The 19,195-nt window shown below is 47.4% G+C and overlaps 2 protein-coding genes across 6 annotated transcripts; one reads left to right on the top strand and one right to left on the bottom strand.

The window, feature by feature from the left end:
* The first annotated feature begins 11,390 nt into the window (after nucleotides 1–11,390).
* Nucleotides 11,391–15,664, top strand: LOC105570292 (dynein regulatory complex protein 1-like). Of its 4 annotated transcripts, none has more exons than XM_012027387.1 (11): nucleotides 11,391–11,792; nucleotides 12,481–12,589; nucleotides 12,722–13,072; nucleotides 13,147–13,544; nucleotides 13,635–13,851; nucleotides 13,919–14,045; nucleotides 14,285–14,499; nucleotides 14,560–14,702; nucleotides 14,771–14,994; nucleotides 15,107–15,445; nucleotides 15,582–15,651. In XM_012027387.1, the coding sequence occupies exons 1-11, from the start codon at nucleotides 11,665–11,667 to the stop codon at nucleotides 15,584–15,586; spliced, it is 2,256 nt and encodes a 751-aa protein (XP_011882777.1). In that variant the 5' UTR covers nucleotides 11,391–11,664; the 3' UTR covers nucleotides 15,587–15,651. The 4 variants fall into 4 exon arrangements, with proteins under 4 accessions (XP_011882777.1, XP_011882774.1, XP_011882773.1 ...); XM_012027384.1 differs by having other exon boundaries at nucleotides 11,395–11,792; nucleotides 15,107–15,495; nucleotides 15,582–15,664; XM_012027383.1 differs by having other exon boundaries at nucleotides 11,403–11,792; nucleotides 15,107–15,655.
* LOC105570293 (zinc finger protein 346-like) lies at nucleotides 15,656–18,839 on the bottom strand. 2 transcript variants are annotated; one of them, XM_012027388.1, is made up of 6 exons: nucleotides 18,626–18,839; nucleotides 17,994–18,191; nucleotides 17,793–17,931; nucleotides 17,645–17,674; nucleotides 16,429–16,577; nucleotides 15,656–16,225 (listed from the first exon to the last, which is right to left on the bottom strand). In XM_012027388.1, exons 2-6 carry the CDS (start codon nucleotides 18,180–18,182, stop codon nucleotides 16,055–16,057), a joined length of 678 nt encoding a protein of 225 aa, XP_011882778.1. In that variant the 5' UTR covers nucleotides 18,183–18,191; nucleotides 18,626–18,839; the 3' UTR covers nucleotides 15,656–16,054. The 2 variants fall into 2 exon arrangements, with proteins under 2 accessions (XP_011882778.1, XP_011882779.1); XM_012027389.1 differs by lacking the exon at nucleotides 18,626–18,839 and adding an exon at nucleotides 18,378–18,619.
* Between the last annotated feature and the right edge of the window lie 356 nt (nucleotides 18,840–19,195).

The raw sequence follows: 19,195 nt of genomic DNA, 5'->3' as shown, positions 1-19,195 counted from the left end.
GGGCATTACTTTAGCTTATTATCTTAGTTTATCTTGTTTATCTTGGTTTATCTTATTCTATCTTTATAATGCCCCAGCAAGGCCTAATGCCCAAACTAATGCCCAGTAATGCCGCAAATCCGTACACCACAATGCCCTCGGCGGATATTATTATTTACATAATAAGACTGAAGTAGTTGCTGTTAGGACAGTGAGTCGATGCACCTTTGCGCGCAAATTTACAACAATAAACAGTAGATACAAATATAAAATTACTTCTCGCCAGGACCACGGTTAAACTGGTAGGAAAAGTGGGAAGCGAGGAGTTTTCTATCTAACCGAATACTACAATCTTACAATTAGTGGAAATTACCTCCACAGGCAAATACTTATTTTTTGAGGAAATCTAACAGCTCTTAACAACGTCGCCTATTTTTCAACGCGCATATATGAAAATTACTTGCAATTAGATGAAATAATTTGTGATCAGATGAAATCGTATGAAATCTAAGGGAATCATGTGATCGGTGGGACAACATCTTAGCCAGTGGTTACTCCCTTGCCGACAACAGTATCCGCGTGAATAATTCTCTATGCTTTTTCTAATTCGCAATCGGCGCAGCTTCTTGGAACAACAAGTCGGCACAAGATCGAATCGAATAATCGGTTCAACTTTTGACGCCCGATAACCGTGGATGCGAACAATCCGGGAGGTTATTTCGCGACGAGGCCTCTTTCGTTTCCGACTCTAAAAACCAACAGCTTCCGGACGTTTCGTCGCCAAGGAAAGTCCGACTCTTTTATTTCTCCGGAAAATCTACCGTTAAATCCGAGGCCGCGAGCTCCACGGGTTGCAGGTTCTACCAATAAAAAACGAAGGAGAGAGAGAAAACTCGATCTTTTAAGTTCGCGGTCGAATTCCTGCGACACGCGTGCGCCCGCGTTAAGGACTTCAACTTTCGCGATGTTCCAGATCGACGCGGTAAAATAAGCTGGCTCCGCTTTTTAAAAATTCATCCAAATTAATTGCAATTCTGAGCGAATGTCGCCCCGCCAGACCTCCAGACTCGTCGATCGATTTCGGAAAGAGTGCCGCCGTTTAAAGCGGAGAAAGCGTCGCGCCCTTCGGGAGGGCCAACTTCGCGGAAAGATGCAATTCTGCGGGCTCGGCGCAAGATCTCGAGTTACCAGAGTCCCCTACGAGCCCTTAGATAGGGAGTCCCCGTTCAAATGATTCCCGGAACGTACACGTCTCGCCGGTCGCGAATGGTTCGTACGCGTACGCGCGGAGGGTTCTCAAAAAAAAAAGGGGGGGAGGGAGAAGGACGGCAGAAAGAACAGAGAACGACTTACCGTTTGAAATGCTCCCTGATGCGATCCTCTCGGATGTTTTCCGGCAGATTTCCAACCCACAGGTGACGTGTCTCTCTAACCATTTTGCTCCGAACTCTTCATTTGGGATCGGATGTTGTGGTATCGTTTGGAGGCACTGTACAACGACACACAACCTCGATCAAAGCGGAATAATTCACTAGACACTCCACCAACACACGGGGGAAAAACGCGCTATTTTTCGATCGATCGAAACAGGCCGGCTTCCACCCCTCTCTCTCTCTCTTTCTCTCTCCTTAGGAACTGAATCTGCCTCCTCCGCGCTGCCTGTCTTCGCTTTATCTCCACCGTCGGAGAGATCGATTCGTGCACGCGTCCCTCTCTCTCTTTCTTCCACGCTTCACGGGCACTGCCAATTTGACTTCACTGCGGGGAAACGAGACGCGTTTAATCACTAGTCACTAGCCAGCGAGTGGTGAGCCCAGCAGACGCGACGGATGCTGTCGTCGAGGACGCGGCACGTCAACGCAGGTACAGTCGCACGTGCGTGCGTGGAGGACGCGGCGACGGCGACGACAGCGGCTGCGGCTATCACCGGGACGACGGTGGTGAGGACCGCAGCGACGACGACGACGACGGCGACGACGACGGTGACGACGACGACGGCGACGACGACGGCGACGTGGCTCTCGCGAGGCTCAGGCTTGTGCGCCGCGACGCGCTCCGACGTCGATGACGCGGGGGTGAAGGCCGTGGAGGAGAGGGTGTAGCAGGAGCCTCGATTGAAGCGGACGCCACTGACGATTACGACTGCGAGGATCAGTAGTACCGTCGCCGGAGCACACCACATCGTATATCACTCGTGTCGCGTATGGGGATTACTCTCTCTCTCTCTCTCTCTCTCGCTGCCCAGGCTCCCTTTCGATCACACGTCACTCAGCCACGAGCAGCACACCCCGGCACTGGGCGCGGGATCCGATCCGTCCCGGCACGGCATTATTCCCCGCGGCGCACACGCGTTCGTGTCGTCGGCGCTAGCGGCCGCGCCGCGTTCCGCGCTCCGCTCCGTTTCCGTCGGAGCGGCGCGGCGCAGCACGACACGACACGGCACTGCACGGCACAGGGCACGGCACACCAGCAGCACGGCACGGCACGGGCACAGCACAGCAGCACGGGCACCAGGCACGACACACGATTACCGCACGGCACGGCTCTCGGCACAGCACGTCACGTCACGTCACGTCACGTCACGACACGCTTACGCGGCCTCCACGGCGCGGCTCGGCGCGGGCGCGCCCGCGCCCGCGGTAACACGGAAATTCCCTCGTCGGCTCTGCCGCGGCGTGCGTGTGCGTAGCGCGTGTGTGCGTGACCCACTGCCGATAACGCGAATCAATCGGAGCCGGAGCCGGAGCCGCCGCCGCCACCGCCTTCCCTCTCGCCCTCCTGACGACGCTCCGCGCGAGACACGACGGCACGCTGCTCCCTCGCGGCTCCACGCGCGTGGAGAGCGTACACGCGCCCGCGGCCCTGCTCTCCGACCCCCGTGTGCGCGCGCGCGCGCGCACGCAAACGTATTCACTGCGGGCGCGCGGTCGCGCCTCTCCTCACATCACCGACTCGGGTGTAACGCGTTAATTTACAGACGCGCGACATATATACCGTCCGCGTGTCACCACAAACTCTCGCCGCCTCGCTTGCTCGGGCGGGCCGAGGGGACGGGCGGGCGCCGGGGGGGGAGGGGGGGGGGACGCCCGTTACGTACGGCGAGACGCGCGGAGTAACACCGTGCGCCAAGTTATCTCGGCGCGCGCCGCGGAACTCCCGTTGTCGACGTCGCGCGAACGTACACGCGTGCATGCGCGAGGCGACCACGTCCGGCCGGACACATCGAGGCGAACTTCACACGGTGTACTTATTTCCCTTACTTGCTCTCCCGGTTCGTCTCTCTCTCTCTCTCTCTCGCTCTCGTTCTCCCTTTCTTTCTCCCCTTTCCGTCTCGCGCGCTCTCGCACACCTCCTCGTTCGACTCACGCGCTTTACGCCTTCCGCAAAACTTTACACTCGGGCCATGTAACGCAGACGGAGCTGACTTGGGCTCCTTCTCACTGCACTACACTACTCAGAGTGACGTCACCGTGGCGGGAGCGCAGCGAGGCTCGCCGACTAGCACCGCCGTCCCGCCGCCCGGTGGGGGAAGCGAGGTAGGGGCGCGGAACGAGTCTACCGGAGAGAGGCGGCTTCGGCGATCGCGATCGTCGCCCGCCAGGCGGTGAGGTCGCGCCGCGGGTAGTAGGGGGGGGGCGCGACAGGGAGGGGGAAAACAACGGGGTGGGTGCGCGCGCGCTTCGTCCGCCGCGGGGCGGGGGGGGAAGGGGGGGCTCGTTGAATCGAGGAAGGACAGGTAGGGAGGACTCGCGCTCCGCCGGAGAGAGGGGATAACGGGTCGAACGAGCTAACCCGAACCCCCGAGAGCCGCGCTCTCGTCCCTTTCGTCCCGCGGGCCCACCCGCCCCTCCGTCCCTCCCCGCTCGCCGCCGGATCATCGCGCTCCTTCCGTCTCTCTCTCGCTCGCTCGCTCGCTCCCGCCCCTCCCGCCCCTTCCTGCTCCACGTAAGTCATTCGTCCTCTTCCTTCTGCACCGCCGCCACTACCACCACCACCGTATCGCCGCCGCCGCCGCCGTCCGTCGCCGTCGAGTCAAATCCTATCTGCCGTCCTCGTTCCTTCTCTCCGCCGCCTATCCCGTCGCGCGCGCCCTCTCTCTCTCTCTCTCTTTCTCTCGCTTCGAGAATGCGTGCGCGCGCACTCGCTTCTCGCTCGCCCCGTCTCTCTTTTTCTCCCGCTTCAGGGCCGGTTTAGGGGCAGCCAATTACCCGGGGCATATCGGTACTTTCTACCGAGAATAAAGACGGACAATCGGATTATTACGAAAATAAAAGTGCTTAACTTCGTGACGTTCCCTCTAATCAAGGAAGTAACGATCAAACAAACGCGCCGGGGCTTGATAGCGCGCATTAATGAGGCATGCGGGTGGATAAGCGTTTCTCGCGTAAACGACTCGCAGATTCGGCGCGGCGCGGCGGGCGGAACGGGGGACCCTTTAAAGCGGTCCCTCCGCCGCAGAATTTCCCCGTCGTCCGTGCGATTTTCCGAAACGCCCGTGATTGCGAGGCCGGCACAATTTTCTCCCCGCGACGCCGAACCCTCCGGTCCGCGACGAGACGGAGCCGAAACTCGAAACCGTTAGCGAATTCGGTTGCCTCCACTAGTGCGCCACTGAGTGCACACTGAGGCTTGTTTACAATCAATTCTTGCTACTGGATTGCTCGCGAGTGCCAATAAGTGCCCATCTACAATAGAGATTTAAGCCCTAAGTTTTAAGAAATTGATTAATCACAGTCGCGTATTCTACTCATACTTGACCGTGATTGGTCAAGTTCTTAAGGCTTAAATCATCTATTGCAGACTGGGACTGAGGGTGCAGAGTTTTAAGCCAACGCCACACGATGCTATTTTTCCTACTGGATTACTCACGTGAGCCAATCAGGATTTAGCTTTAAGTCGCCTGACCTAAAACTCTGCATCCTTATTGGTTCTCGTAAGCAATCCAATAGGAAAAATAATATCGCGTGCCGTTGGCTTTACCGAGGAATCGTCTTCAATATCTCTCGAGATATTTCGTAGCCAGTAAATTGCGCGGCATCCATGCGGATCATTTTTTTTAAATCTAAATACTCTGAACGTGTATTCAAGACAAAATTAAATATAAAAGTATTGACTGTAAACAGGCCCTAGTTTGCACTCAGTGCGCACTAGTGTAAGCGATCGAATTCGCTGTGTGTTTTGTGTCCGAAGACGCCACCGTGAATCTTTTTCTCAAGCGTGAACTCGTGAAAAGTGAAAATTTTCATTGGCCAATGTTGAATTCTTTAATGAAATTTTCACTTTTCGCGAGTTTACGCCGTAGAAAAAGATTCGTGATCGAACCCTAAACCACCGTCTGCGGGATTTATGTACATTGTCACGTAATACGATCCTCCCGAAAGATTTACGGAGACGGGATTCTCGTTTGTTAAATCTTCGCACAATGGCCTCGAAGTGGTCTTCGTCCGAAACGCGTGGCCGTCTGTCCTCGCGCTCGGAAATGTTTATTAGAGCGCGCGTTATCATAAATACAGTCGAGCAGTCTGAATTTAGTTGAAAAGTGACCGCGCAAAATTACAAGTCGCAGCGCGAAAGACGAACAATTGAAGAACGCAAATGCAGATCGAACGCGCGATGCAAGGAATTCAAGAATACAAAAACGACTGCCGAGCTCTCGCTATCCAGAACGTTCGACTGTATCTCTTCCGCCCGGGTACCTGGACACCGTTCCCTTTGTTTCTTTCGCCGAAACGGATGTCTCAGGACACAAAAGAGTAACAGCGACGGCCCGTCGGGGGCGAACAATGCGCTAGCTGCGTGCCTGCGCCGCCGCCATCTTGTTCTCGCCGAGGACCGCGTCCGCTGCGTGACACGACACGACACGATCGGAGAGGAGAGCCGGGGCCGTTGTTGTTATGCCCAATGCCTCGTGCGATCGTTGTCGCTCCTCCGCGACCGACTCCGGTCGCACGTTCGTGCGTGTCGCCGACGCCCGCGCGTGCAACGACAGTGACGTCCGTCACCGTGTGACCGCGCGCTCGCCCGGGATGTCGCCCGAGAGAAAGCGATTTCCGTTCGCGGCCCGCGTCCGAAAACGGACGCGAACGCGTCCTCGTCGTCTCGAGGGGTCGAAGGGGGAGGGGGGAGGGGAGCGGAAACGGTGCTCGCGCGCGACGACGTCTCGTCCGCCCGACCGAATTTTCACGGCCGTGTGTCCTGTGCCGCCTGTGAATTCTCTCACCCCGGCTGGTACGCAGCGGTCGGCACAAGTCGATTTTACGGGCTCGGATTTAAGCTTGGATCTACGATGTGCCCTTTGCGCTTAAAAACATTCCGTTTTATATGAGCGAACTGAAACACCTGGGAAATGTATCGATAATACGCGATTTGTCAACTCGCGCGAATATTTTAAAGGTATTTATTGGCTGTGGAGATAGAATGTTTCTAGACCCGAAGAGCACATTGTGGATCAGGCTTTACGACTCGCGCGAATATCGCCCTCGCGCCTTTGGGCCGCTATCGCGCATTCGTCGCGCGACAAATTTTTCAAGCGTGTCGTTTGATAGCAGAGTAAAAGAAAGTTGTTGAGTCCGTTTGAAATAATCGATGGAACACGATCGGTCAAATTAATAGGACTTTTATTTATTTACATGGAAATCGCATGCGATCTAATGTAAACCTGATGTTTTTCTAATACTTTAAACGGGATCTCGTCTATTCTCTGCAGCCAATCGACACGCTTGTGAAAAGTTTGTCGTACTGCAGTGTAATAGCTGCTCGGAACAAGATAACGAGAGACGACTCGCGTCGAGGATCGAATTCGAAGGCGAAGCCACGAAATCAGTTTCGCCCCGATTGTAAACGACGACGGTAAAGGACATCGACGCAATGATATAAATATGACACGGGCAACAATTAATCCCGCTGCCCCGCGACATTTCCAGGATTACATGGAAACTGAAGAAGGGAAACGATCTCCAAGAGGCCGCTGCCTCGTTCGAAAACGTGCGCGCCGAAACGTCATCGTTCGGCGGTCGTCGCTTTGTCTCGATCAATTTGCGGTCGGACAAATTCGCGGCGTGAATTTCTTCGGCCAGTATCGCCCCCGTCATTATTATCATTCAAATTGCCGTAATTCCGCGGATCCCGATGCACGGGGCCGCGCGAAAATGACCCCTTACGCTCCCCCCCGCGCTCACTTTGCATACCAAATTCCGGCATCGGCGGCGTTTCGTTATCCCGAACGACCCCGACGAGTGGTATCGTACCGAAAATATAACGAGGCCTACCACACACAGTCCGGGCTACGTATCCTCTCCGACGTGGCGTTTTGCTTAGCGCGGTGAAATCTACCTTCCGTATGGGATATCGCTCAAGAGCGTCGCGGTTTTCCTCGCATTTTTTTTCCCCTCCTAGTCCGGAGAGACGCGCGTTTCACTAACGAATGATGTAGGACAACGCGATAACGTAATTATGTGCAAAGTTTAATGACGTATCGAGTTCTTGCACGTTGATCTCGCTTCGAATATCTGTACCGTTCAATTTTCGATACGCTCGGGAGTTCGCCTAGCGCGGTTAAAATCTGTCCTCACGCCGGACGAGCAATTATCGAGCGATCTTGGGAGCTATCTTTAATCGATTTACAGATAAGGCCGCGACGCGTATCCGCGCGCGAACACCTCGATTTCGCGATCGTCGATGTTTTATCTGTCGTCAGGAATGCGATGTCGATTAAATAACAGAGCTGTGCCGTCAGTTTCAAAATTATTAATTGACTTCATGTTGTCAGTGTAAATTTTGTAAATTAGATGTCAGAATGCAAAAAAGTCATATATATTGTAAAACAGTTCATGTATCTGCATCCGCGTGACTTTAGTATCAATCGAGATATTTACAATCTTAAAAATTGATAAGTTATATGTATGTGCGTATATTGTCCCGCGATTACATGTTTTTCAGGATAAACTTTAAGAGAAAGTTCTCTCCGTGTACACGAAAAATGAAATATAAAGACAATCTACGAGTCTGACAGGCCATTTTCTATAAGTCACTCATTCTCGACACAGATTACATGTTTCACATAGTTTACATAGTTTACATTTTAGACGTGGACTATTATAGTTCACGGATAAGCGCACAGTGATAAACGCGCTTACACTTTTTACAATACAATGCGTACGACTTTTTTTATCTCTCCTACACACGCGCGCACACACACATATCTCTCGCTATTCAAAGTGTGTTCGTTCGCATAAACTTCCTCCTAAAAATGTATACTTGGGAGCGTGCGTGCCATCGTTCCGTTACGCGCGATCCAACGTTCATCGCGATAATCCGTTATCGCCGCGACAACCTGCTCGTCAGCGTGGCGCAATGGGAGTCCGCGGAATCGCCTCGTCTATCGATAATCCGAGCGAACCCAAATCCGAGGCCCCGTTAATGCCCTTTCCACACCTAATGCAAGATTCACACTGGATCCGATATCCGGCGTACGACGTCCGATATCTAGTACGATTGGTTTTTACTTTCGGTTCCTTGTAGGATCTAAAAGTATAAACCAATCATATTGGATATTGGACGTCGCACGTCGGATATCGGATCCAGTGCGAATTCCAGCATCAGGATGATCCTGCTCGTGGCTCACGCGAGCGAGTAGACAGACGGGTAAGAATCGCCGTATCGAGACCATTTACGCGGACTCGAGTGCCATTTCTAACATAAGAAAACGGTTAAAAACCATAGTGAAATCATGCAAAGCCATTTAGTATGACGACCGTACTAAAATATTTACGCCAACTTCTTCACTCGGATGAGCCACAAGCAGGATCATCCTTAGGTGTGAAAGGGGCATAAAGGCCTGCGTCCAGGATGCTAAAACTTGGTCCACGTTCTAGCTTCGAGGAATGTGTGGCCAATCAACCTGCAGCTATTCCGTAAAAGGTGCAAGTTGATTGGCCACATATTTTTCGGAACTAGAGCTTGGACCGAGTTCTAGCGTCGTGGGCGCAGACCTCAGGAAAACGGGGCCACGCGCGGGCATCAGCCGATACGTGCGAGCGCATTGTCGCCGCGTACACGTGCCACGCCATGCTCGGGATTGCGATGCTCTTAATACCGTGTCTGCGTAGGCGTGCGTCTTAATTCATCGCGGGTGCAGCCTAGCCGCGAAGAGAAGCGCGATTAGCCGGGAGAAAGGAGAGGGAGAGAGCGCGAACCGCGCGGCCTAGCGCGGTTTCGCTACAATTATCTCGGGCCTTCTGCGAGACGATTGATGGTGCCACTTATCCGCGCTGGATAAAGCTATTTCTTCGCTCGTCATTGAGGCGCGCACCCCCGCCCGCTCGCGCGCTGCCCCGAAGGGGTTACGACGCGAGCGAGCGTGCTAGCGCACGCGAGACGAGATAAATCGCGTGCATTAGCGTCGGCTTTCGTTCCTTTCGCGCCGGACAATAACGAGAGGGACGCAGCAGCGGCGCGTTCTGATCGTTCAACTTTAATATCGCCCTTTCGATGGACAAATAATGGGCATCTTACACGGTACACGAGCTTCCCTTCGGTTTCGCGCTAAAGCTTATTCTACAATGGACGCGAGACGCTAAGCCGCGAACGCAAGAATCGACCAATCACAGTGAAATATGAGAAGAATGATCGACCGTCATTGGTCAGTTTCTTGCGATGTAGCTTAGCGTCTTGCGTTTTGCGTCCAGAATAAGCTCTAACAAGCCAGTGTCAGACTACGGATTGAGATTGAGATTAGATTACAATTTGACCAATTAGAGTAAAATTCACTAAACTTGAGATTAGTAAACTTTACTCTGATTGGTCAAATTTCAATTTAATCTCAATCTCAACCTGTGGTCTGATACGGGCTGTGCTAGTCAGATTCGGCCTTTACCGAGCCAATCGCCCGGCACGCCGCGCTTTTTCGCAAGCCTCGCCTCTTCGGCTTCGCTAGATTTTCCCAATGGCTTTTCCGCAATAGAAGCAATTCTCAGTGTCAGTCGCGATTGTTCAGCAGTTACGTCGACGGTTTTTTTTAAAAGTAAAATGAATAGCTTCAGTCTCTTCGTTATTAGGTATTCTGTGATTCAATTGTATTTTGCTTCGACATTTTTCTTAAATGTGTTGCATTATCGCTAAAAATATGCGCGTGTGTGTGACGCGTAGATGAATGTCCGCGGTATTTTGAGCTCGGGTTTCCAGGTTCACTAATTGTCAGTCAGGATGACTGTATGACTGAAACAGTCTCATCCCAGTTACAACAAAAGTTTCTCTTTTTAATCCAGACATAAATAAAAAATGAGCTTCCGTTATATTCCGTGGAAACGTTCCACCACACATCAAACTTATTTTTACTCCCGCTCTTCTCTTATTATTTTTAAGGTAAATTGTATCTGACTCTATCTTTTCTTTATTTATTGCACTGTCAAAATGTGTATATAATGTGTAAATATATCATTATGTAATTAATTTGTTATCGCCGAAGATGGTCAAAGTAGAGCCGAGACGTACGACTTGTAATTTGTATTATTGCAATTATATATTTGTATATTAAAGTTAAATCACAAAGCGTGTTTGATTTCTCCAAGATCCACTCTTTCCTTGTTACCCCCTAATTCTTATATCTGTAGTTGATTAATCTTTTTTTTTTAAATAATGCAAGTAAACGCAACGAACTGAGATCGTATCGATGGATTTGTCAAATAAATGTGCGGACCAATTATCCCTGCGAAAATTCTTAGAAATTTAGATATCATGTTTTCCCATGGATTACATATACATATAGCAAATTTAGTTATTCGCATTATTCCGAATTAATGTACATTAACGGCTGTTACATAAAAAATGGGAAAGCGACGGCAAACAAAAATTTAACACCAAAATGATAAAATTATTATTTTATACTTTTACATTTTAATAGACTATGTATGACAGGTTATGGTATATTAATTCGATGTAATACGTATGTCTTAATTCGTTATTAGTAATCAATACAGTGATTATTCATATACATACATATATATATGTATATATGTATATAAAACTTCTTTTTGCATTTTTTTCCTCGTGAGAAAGCTTTATTCTTTTCAAGGCGTGAAAATAGATCGCATTCCGTGACACTATCGAGTGTTGCCATTTTGGTACCTCATGTCCGTTACAATAGACACTTGATTCCCCTCACCCTTCGTGGACTACTCCCGCGGCACTATGCTCCGTCCAGGTTATAACCAGTCGAAGCAGAACTTTAGCAGAGCCCCGCGGATTCGACGCGTAGTGACATCTCTCGGCGCAACGTATTGACCACGGAAGCTACTATTAGTTACCGACAGCGAGTAATGTCACTCAACTGTATTATCATCTAAAAACACATCTATGCGATGAAGGGCACCTCTGCCAATGGCGATTCGAAAATATTATTTCAAATAACGAGAGAATGCAAAAAAAGGGAAAGGAGGAAGAGGGAAGAGAAATATTTTCCTTTCCTTCCCCTGACTGGTTGTACGCCTCGCGGCGGGACGGGAAATCGTCGTTTCGACTTGGCGACCGAATATTGAGCAAACAAACGCTGCTCCATGTCCTATGTCGCAGGCGAATAGTCGCTATCTACTACGGACGCGCGTTTACGTTCACAAGCGAATCCGAAGTCCCACTTGAATTTTTCCCCCGACCTCCTCGCAACGCGTTTCGCGCGGTGCAAAGGGAAAAATGATGAATGGCAGATATCCCGAGTTCGCGGAAGACGCGGAGGAGCCGTCCGTCACGTCCTTGGATCCGAACGAGCGCAAGTTGGCGCGACGCATCCGCATTCAGCGGCGCTTGGAAGCGCAAACTAAGTAAGAAGCTTCCCCGTCTGGCGCTCAGCTGACTGGAAATACGATCTGGCGGTCGATTGTGCGTCCTGCAATATAAACAATAATTCTAAGGCCCGGTTTCGCCAAACGTTGCTTAACTTTAGTCTTGGTCTAATTCATGTTTGTCTCGTTCTAGAGTAACAGTTGGAAAGAGACAAACAACGAATTAAGCCGAGCTCAAAGTTAAGTGCCGTTGGTGAAACCGGGCCCAAGTTGGAAGGAGACAAAGCCACTCGCTCTTAACATTTTCACTATGTTGTAAGACACACAATTGACCTGGAAAAATGAGCGAACGTCGACGTGCTGCCCCGAGCCATTCCTTAAAACTTCCTTGAAAAACGATCTATCCGCGATATGCGCGAATGAACGATATCGTGCAACCACGAGGGACGTTTCCAAAGTTCTGGGAAACGTGCCTTGCGCTAAGCCACCTCTCAACAGAAAAAATAATAAAAAGATGCTCCTGCGGTGGGATAAGTTCAGTTAAATGGAAACTACGTTGAAGAACTAGAGTGTCATGTTGAAAATAAATGAAACAAAAGGTGTAGAGCACGATTCGTATAACTTCAGAAACGTCTATTCACACTTTCGCGATTTTTACCGTTTGTGGCGATCCTTTAAAGAACCGGTGCGTTTTTTCCCCCCATGATTGCGGCCGTCTCTTTTCCAGAAAGACAGACGCCGAGGATGAAGAGGTGGTCGAGAAGACGCTCACCGAGAGGCAAATACTTGCCAGTTCTGAACTGTTGGAAAACTTGTCGGTGGAAGGCGACGAAGTGGTTGGTATAACGAACGTTTATCTCGCATAGATGATCGTTTGGACTGTCACCTGTGGGCTGCTCGTTGTATATCTTGGCGACGTATCATTAATATTAATAAAAGGAGATCATACTGGATGAACTTGCGTGTAGGTGACCTCCGTGAAGGTGGCGAACGACGCTAGGGAGCTGCAGCGACGGCGGGAGGCGCGCGAGATCAGGAGAGCGTTGCTGAGGAAACTCGAGGAAGACGACGAGGAGTGCATGAAAAGGTACCGGGTGATCAACGACAAGTGGTCAAACATACTCGCGTCCAAGGATCCGTTGGACATACACGCAGAGATGGAAGCCCAGAGCGCCAAGTGTCTGGAAATCATGGAACGGAAAGACGCCGTCATCGCGCAGCTGCGGCAAGAGTTGGAGAACGCCGATCTTAAATTCGTCAACGACCAGAAAAGTCAGGACGAGGATGTAGATCAGTTGATCAGCAGGATGGACAATCAAGTTAGATATACGTACGCTTTTGATAAAAACATTAACATGACGTGGCGCATTAAGAGCTCGTACATTTTACTTAGATGAACATCATGAGCAAAGCCTATCGTCGCGAGTTGTCGCTTATCAACGATGTGATGGAGTCGGAGCGCAAAATGTTGCTGGAAAGTCTCTCGGAGAAGTGGGAAGCGCTGCACAAAAAGCTGCGGGAGGAGAGCCACGCGGGATTGGACAAGCGGAAGGAAATAATGCGCGAGTACGAGGAAGAGATGAAGAGAGTCATGGTCGAACACCAGGAAGAGTTTCGGGCGCAGAAAATCAGCTTCGAGCTTGAGATTCAGAAGCTCCAGCAGGAGGTGCAGAGCACGAAGGCGCTGTGCTTCATGAACATCGAGAAACTGGACTACAGTTACGCCGTGCTCAAGCGTCGAGAAGATGAAAATGCTATAGTGAAAAATCAGCAAAAGAGGAGAATTAACAAGTCGGTATTGAACGCAAATCGAATCATTCCGTACGATCGAACGCGGCATGAATTAATTGCGATTAACCGGTAAACTGGCGTCCTTTTCAGACTTCAAGATGTTATCAACGGTCTGAAAAAACATTATACCGAATTGGAAGGAAACACGAGGCTCGAGATACAGAGGCTCACCGATCAGGTTGTGAAAGCGCACAAGAATATTTTGGATCTGGTAGAAAAGTCGAACCACTTCACGAGAATTAACGATAAGAAGTATATGCGAATTTGGGATATGAATGCGAGAAATGCGAATGAGTTGCTCGATAAGGTACGCACGAGGTAGGTTTACAATCGTATTCAAAAAATTGAAGTTAAAAGGATAACGCGCCTTTCAGATCTTGAATGCTGACAAAGTCATATATGAACAAGCATTGGGCATGGAGTGGAGTCCATCCGAAGAAACTTTGCTGGAAAAGAAAGATTTGCCGTCTTATCGTAGTGTCATGGATACTATAGACGAAGGTAACGATCGAAATGAACATCTCCTAGTCCAGCGTTTCTCAAAAACTGGAAGGTCGCAAAATACTTTTATAATTTCTCATACGAATGTTTCATTAAGCGTGAAATAGTTCCCCTCTACCCTATTGGGTTCTTGCAGGGGGTTCGCAAAATATTAACTTTACGTTGTGGGGCTAAAAAGTTTGAGAAACGTTGTTCTAATCGATCAAATTTTCCTAATACGCATGCTTGCGCCCTTCAAGAGAATAGATTGATCAACGAGAAAAGGACGATATGTGAATCTTACAAACCGGCGAGCACCATCGAGGAAATCAATTTAGAAAGGCGACTGCTGAACCATATTATAAAGCACATTGCCGATCGTTGCGATTATCTGCTCGAGGATAGGCTGCTCGAGTTGCTCTTACCTTACACTGCGAACGATCAGTTGGTCATACGATTGGATAATGTGTTTCAGGTAAATGTGCTTACGAGACATCTCATCTTACTTCATTGTAATATTGTCTTACATGATTAGGCGTTAAGCATTAAATCCGAGAGGGAGCTTGGCTTTCTCTTGAATTTCTTCCTGCCGTATGCATATTGTCCTACGTGTAGCAAGGACATGAGCAGATCTACCGATGATACAGAATTTACTGAATCTCCTTCTCTGAAAACGGAGTAAGTAGATAGTCACAGTTCAACACCATATTCAATAATCTTATAAACAATATTATTTGACATATCAGCGTTGAGGAAGCAGGTGTCTGTGGAGTTGCTGAGGAGTTTACGGAAGACGAAGTCAAATTAATTGCCGCCGTTAAAGAGGCAATCTGTGATGAGAAATCGCCTACTCCTAGCGATGACGTGAGCATTATGGGCGTTTCTTCTCGAAGTTCTTCAACGGAAACGTTACTTCCTATCGCGGAATGCACCTCGACTTCTCATGCGTCTATTAGTGATATCGTTAAAGGTACGCGTACTTTTACTTTCGAATTTAATGAACGGATGAAATTAAGAGCGGAGAAAAATTTATATTAATGAGATGATAAAATTAATATCGACTAATTATTCATTTCGTACAGACGACGATCAAATGCAACGACGCTTATTGTGTGACAAGGGACATTTGCTTGAAATTGAAGCTACGTTTGTCACTAGAGCATTACGAGAATTCATAGAAAGATATCATTTTGTTAAATGGAAAGAGATGCCGGAAACGTTTCAGGAAAAATTAACGGAGAAAAAGACTGTTGTATCCCGGAATCTGACGGTACAGGATGTAACAGACTTTTGGAAGCAATACCGTGAAATTTTCCCCGCAAAGAAGGAACGGCTTTGGGATGGTTTACTAATTGGACTCAAAAAGTATCACGAAATATTAAAAGAACGACATCGTTTGAATGTTGAAGTGGAATCTTTACGTACGCAAAATGCAGAATTACGCCGTTTATTGAAAACATACACAATTCAAGTAATGCTAGAAAATAATATTAGATATACTGAATATCGTCATATTGAAAAATGCTTGAAATATAACATCTTGCATTTTTTTTCTAGTCTGAACGTGATGGATCCTCGCAAAGTGATTTACACTCTATTCGCGAAGTGACTTAGAATAGAACTCGTGAATACAGCTAACTTAAATTTTATAGCTCATTAAATTCAATGTATAATTTTTGTCAACCAGAGTAAAATGTAAATATACATAATATTGTATATGCTATATATTGTTTTGTGCCTCTTATCTCGTGTCATTTCGAAGAATATGATGGTTTAAAAAAATTCTTCAATTACTCAATCTTAACATTAAACGATTAATCAGCCTCGGTTGTTTTCATGTATTGCCATTTAAAAAGAAATTCCTGTGTCTTTCCTTCTGAACAAAAGAAAAAAAAACACTTCAATTCTTTCGGGAAAAAATCACGGAAATATGTATATTTACAATTGTCATGAACGATCACGATTTATTTAATTAGTTAATAAGATATCGCGTAATATATAACTCAAAGTAAACGTGCAAATTACGTAACTTATTGGTGATACGTAAAACTGCCCGATACAAAGCTGTTTGACAAGGATGGTATCTCATCCTTGGGCTTGATATTTCGATTTGCTTTTTTCCGACGCGGATATGGCAAGAATCCTTTCTTCGGATCCTTAAATCTCTTCACTTTGTCAGCATGTTTGTCCGAATTCATATGCTGCAAATATATAAAAACGGGCGCCGTTAAATTGTATCATGTACATCGCGGTACGTGTTCTCGGTATTTCTATATAACGTAAATGACATAAAATAGAAGCATTCATAAAGATACTGTCACAACAAAGAGAAAAGTAAAACAATTGTGAAATATTGTATCGAGATAAAATTAAATGTGCGTAAATATGTATAAAATTATTATACCACATTATACTGAGACGGAGAGTTGAAGAACTTGTTACATATATCGCAGGTAAGTAAACCCCTTCTTTTTACGGGAAGAGATTGTTGCGCGCTACCAGTCGATTTCAATGAAGGACCTTGGGTGACAACCTCTTTGCCATCCCATTTACCTAAGCATCAATGTGCGATCAACACTATCTATATATCACAGCCGCAGAAACGGTAATTTGTGATAATAAATCAGCTTGAACACTACATTCATGCTATAAAAAGATTGGTCATTAATGAGAGCGTATAATATTAAGAATACAATTACTATGAGTATTTCTGTAATATGTGAAAAGAAAGCGTATCTTCATGCGAAAGTAATCCATTAATTTACAAACTTTTTATAGCAATACGAGGGATCGAACGTTAATACCTATATGACGTGTTCATCAAATACTTTTACATAATTTCTATATTTCGATATATGCCCATAACAGTCATTTAGAAATTCATCGAAATTTTGGCAATGTGCTTTATATCATGGGAACAGTCGCTGATAATTTTGATTAAAAAAAAAGAAAATTAAATTATACATTTAGAATAGACACACAAACACATATATGTATATGTACAACGCCAATGTACAGAAATTTAATAATTCACATTATTAGTTCTTTATTTTTCATGAAATATTTTTCATATATAAAGCAGTCATTAAAAAATAACAAAAATATTTCTATAACACAGCAATAGCAAATAAAAAGTAATACATATGTAAAATTTGTACATGAGAAGGAATTAAGAGGTACAGTCAAACAAACTTAGTTTATTAAATGTAACATATGCAAACAAGTCGTGACCAAACTGCTTTTCACGATAACATGTTAATATAAGCAAACAAAAATATATCGCTAAATTTCTTTCAATAATAATTAAATATTAAATAAATAATAATAAATAACGCAGAGAATAACAACAAATTTTCAATTATCACTAAGCGCTTACTAAGCACTGAAATTCTACAACAATAAAAGTTATGCGAATGGCAAGCAAGTTAATTCTACATAGTTAAATCATAGAAAGAAGTGAAAAGCGAAAGTGAGCAGTAGCGTCAAGCATGCGAATGCGAACAATACTAAACTATAAACTAGTACAACTGTATTTTTCTCTATTTTATCCAAGTACATGAAGCGATTAGTCTTAAGACCGTATGGCAGTGTTTTTCTTACCATATAGGTTTTATTATTACCTCTCATTAATTTCTTTTTATGGCGGCTTCCTGCAAACATACGTTCCATGTCATTTTTTCACATCGCCACAATTCTTACGAGCGCCTTACATTCATGGTCAATTGTACGATATATCGCAAGTAATACGTTAATATATACGTTCGTTACCATTGAGATGCGTCTGCAGCTGCTGAATAGAGTTCAGGCACACGTTACATACATTGCATTTGAGCCCGTTTGTCTCATCATCCTTGGTAAATGAGACCTTTGTTTCCTCGAGAGTCGCCATTATAGTCCTAGACCTTACCTGTAACGCAACATATCAGATTAATGTTCCACGCCCGGCGCTTCACACACGTCGCCGCTTACCTGTTTAGTATGCCGTGCACCTTGTAAGTGCGTATCCAACACCGCCTGGCTCGTGAAGGAAAGGTCGCAGTCCTCGCATCGGACGAGAGGCTTCTTCGTCGGCAATTTGCCCATTATATTATCGACCACCGCCTTCGTCACGGGGTCGTCGAGATTCGTGTTCATGACGGTCTCTGACGGTACAGCCATTTTTCCAGTCTAGAACACATTAACGTGCACGTTATTAACCCGAGGTTCTCCTTCGCGAGCGAGAACCGGCCCTCGACGTTGTGTCGATTTGAAAACATCAACTCGCTCGGGCTCGGTCTCTGTTTACAGACGGCAAAAGCGAAATAAGCGAAATACTTTCGCGCGCTAGGAGAGGGTTCGCTACAGCTAATATACCGTGTCTATTGTCTCGATGCGAGAGGATTTATCCCAACGTAAATTTCTTCCGGGCGCGCGCACACAAACACACACACACAGTCTCACGTATAACACGCGCGGGCAAACGTGTTATATTGTCGAGCCTTGTGATATACGCGAGAACACGCAGTTCGACGCTGCGACGGTCCCGCGATATCGGAGTCGGTGGTAACGCGGCCGTTTCGTCGGAGTATCAAATATAAATTGTGCAGACACGTAATAAATACCGTAACGGTTCTTGCTCGCCGCAGAGTGTTAGGCCACTGTTGTGAGAGCACGAGTTTTTTTTTCCCCCGGGAGAGGGGCTCCGTTCTGCGAACCGCCGTGTAAATATAGCGCTTTTTCAAATCACCGTTCTCCCGGACGCACCGAACGACATCAACACGCGGCCCGGTGAAGATCTGGGGGCCTCTCGCAGCTACACCCGCCCCTCTTTCTCCCTCCAGCGCCACACGTCAACTTCGCCCCCCCGTGTGCGCCGGAAAGTGCAGACGGCGCGAAGCGGGGCGCGGGCCAATGAGGCGCGCCCGTTCCCTCGCACGACGAGCGCCATTGGCCGCGCGCGACTGAACCGTCTCTCGTCGTGGATCCGACAAGTTTTCAAATTGTCGCGCGAAGGCCAGTGTCACCGTGCCACAGAACTTCTTTCAAAATTCACCTGAAAATCGTGGGACAACGTGGCTCTTCCAAGAATTTTGTGAGCTTTTTGAAACTTTACTACTCGTTTTGCCATAATTCGATAAAATATGTAGTAAAGTTAAAAGGAAACTCATAAAATTCTTCGCGCGAAGGGCAGT

Source organism: Vollenhovia emeryi, unplaced genomic scaffold (assembly GCF_000949405.1).
Source record: "Vollenhovia emeryi isolate VEMERY1.0 unplaced genomic scaffold, V.emery_V1.0 DF939121.1, whole genome shotgun sequence".
Classification (NCBI taxonomy): Eukaryota; Metazoa; Arthropoda; class Insecta; order Hymenoptera; family Formicidae; genus Vollenhovia; species Vollenhovia emeryi.
This window is presented reverse-complemented; position numbering and strand designations above follow the sequence as displayed.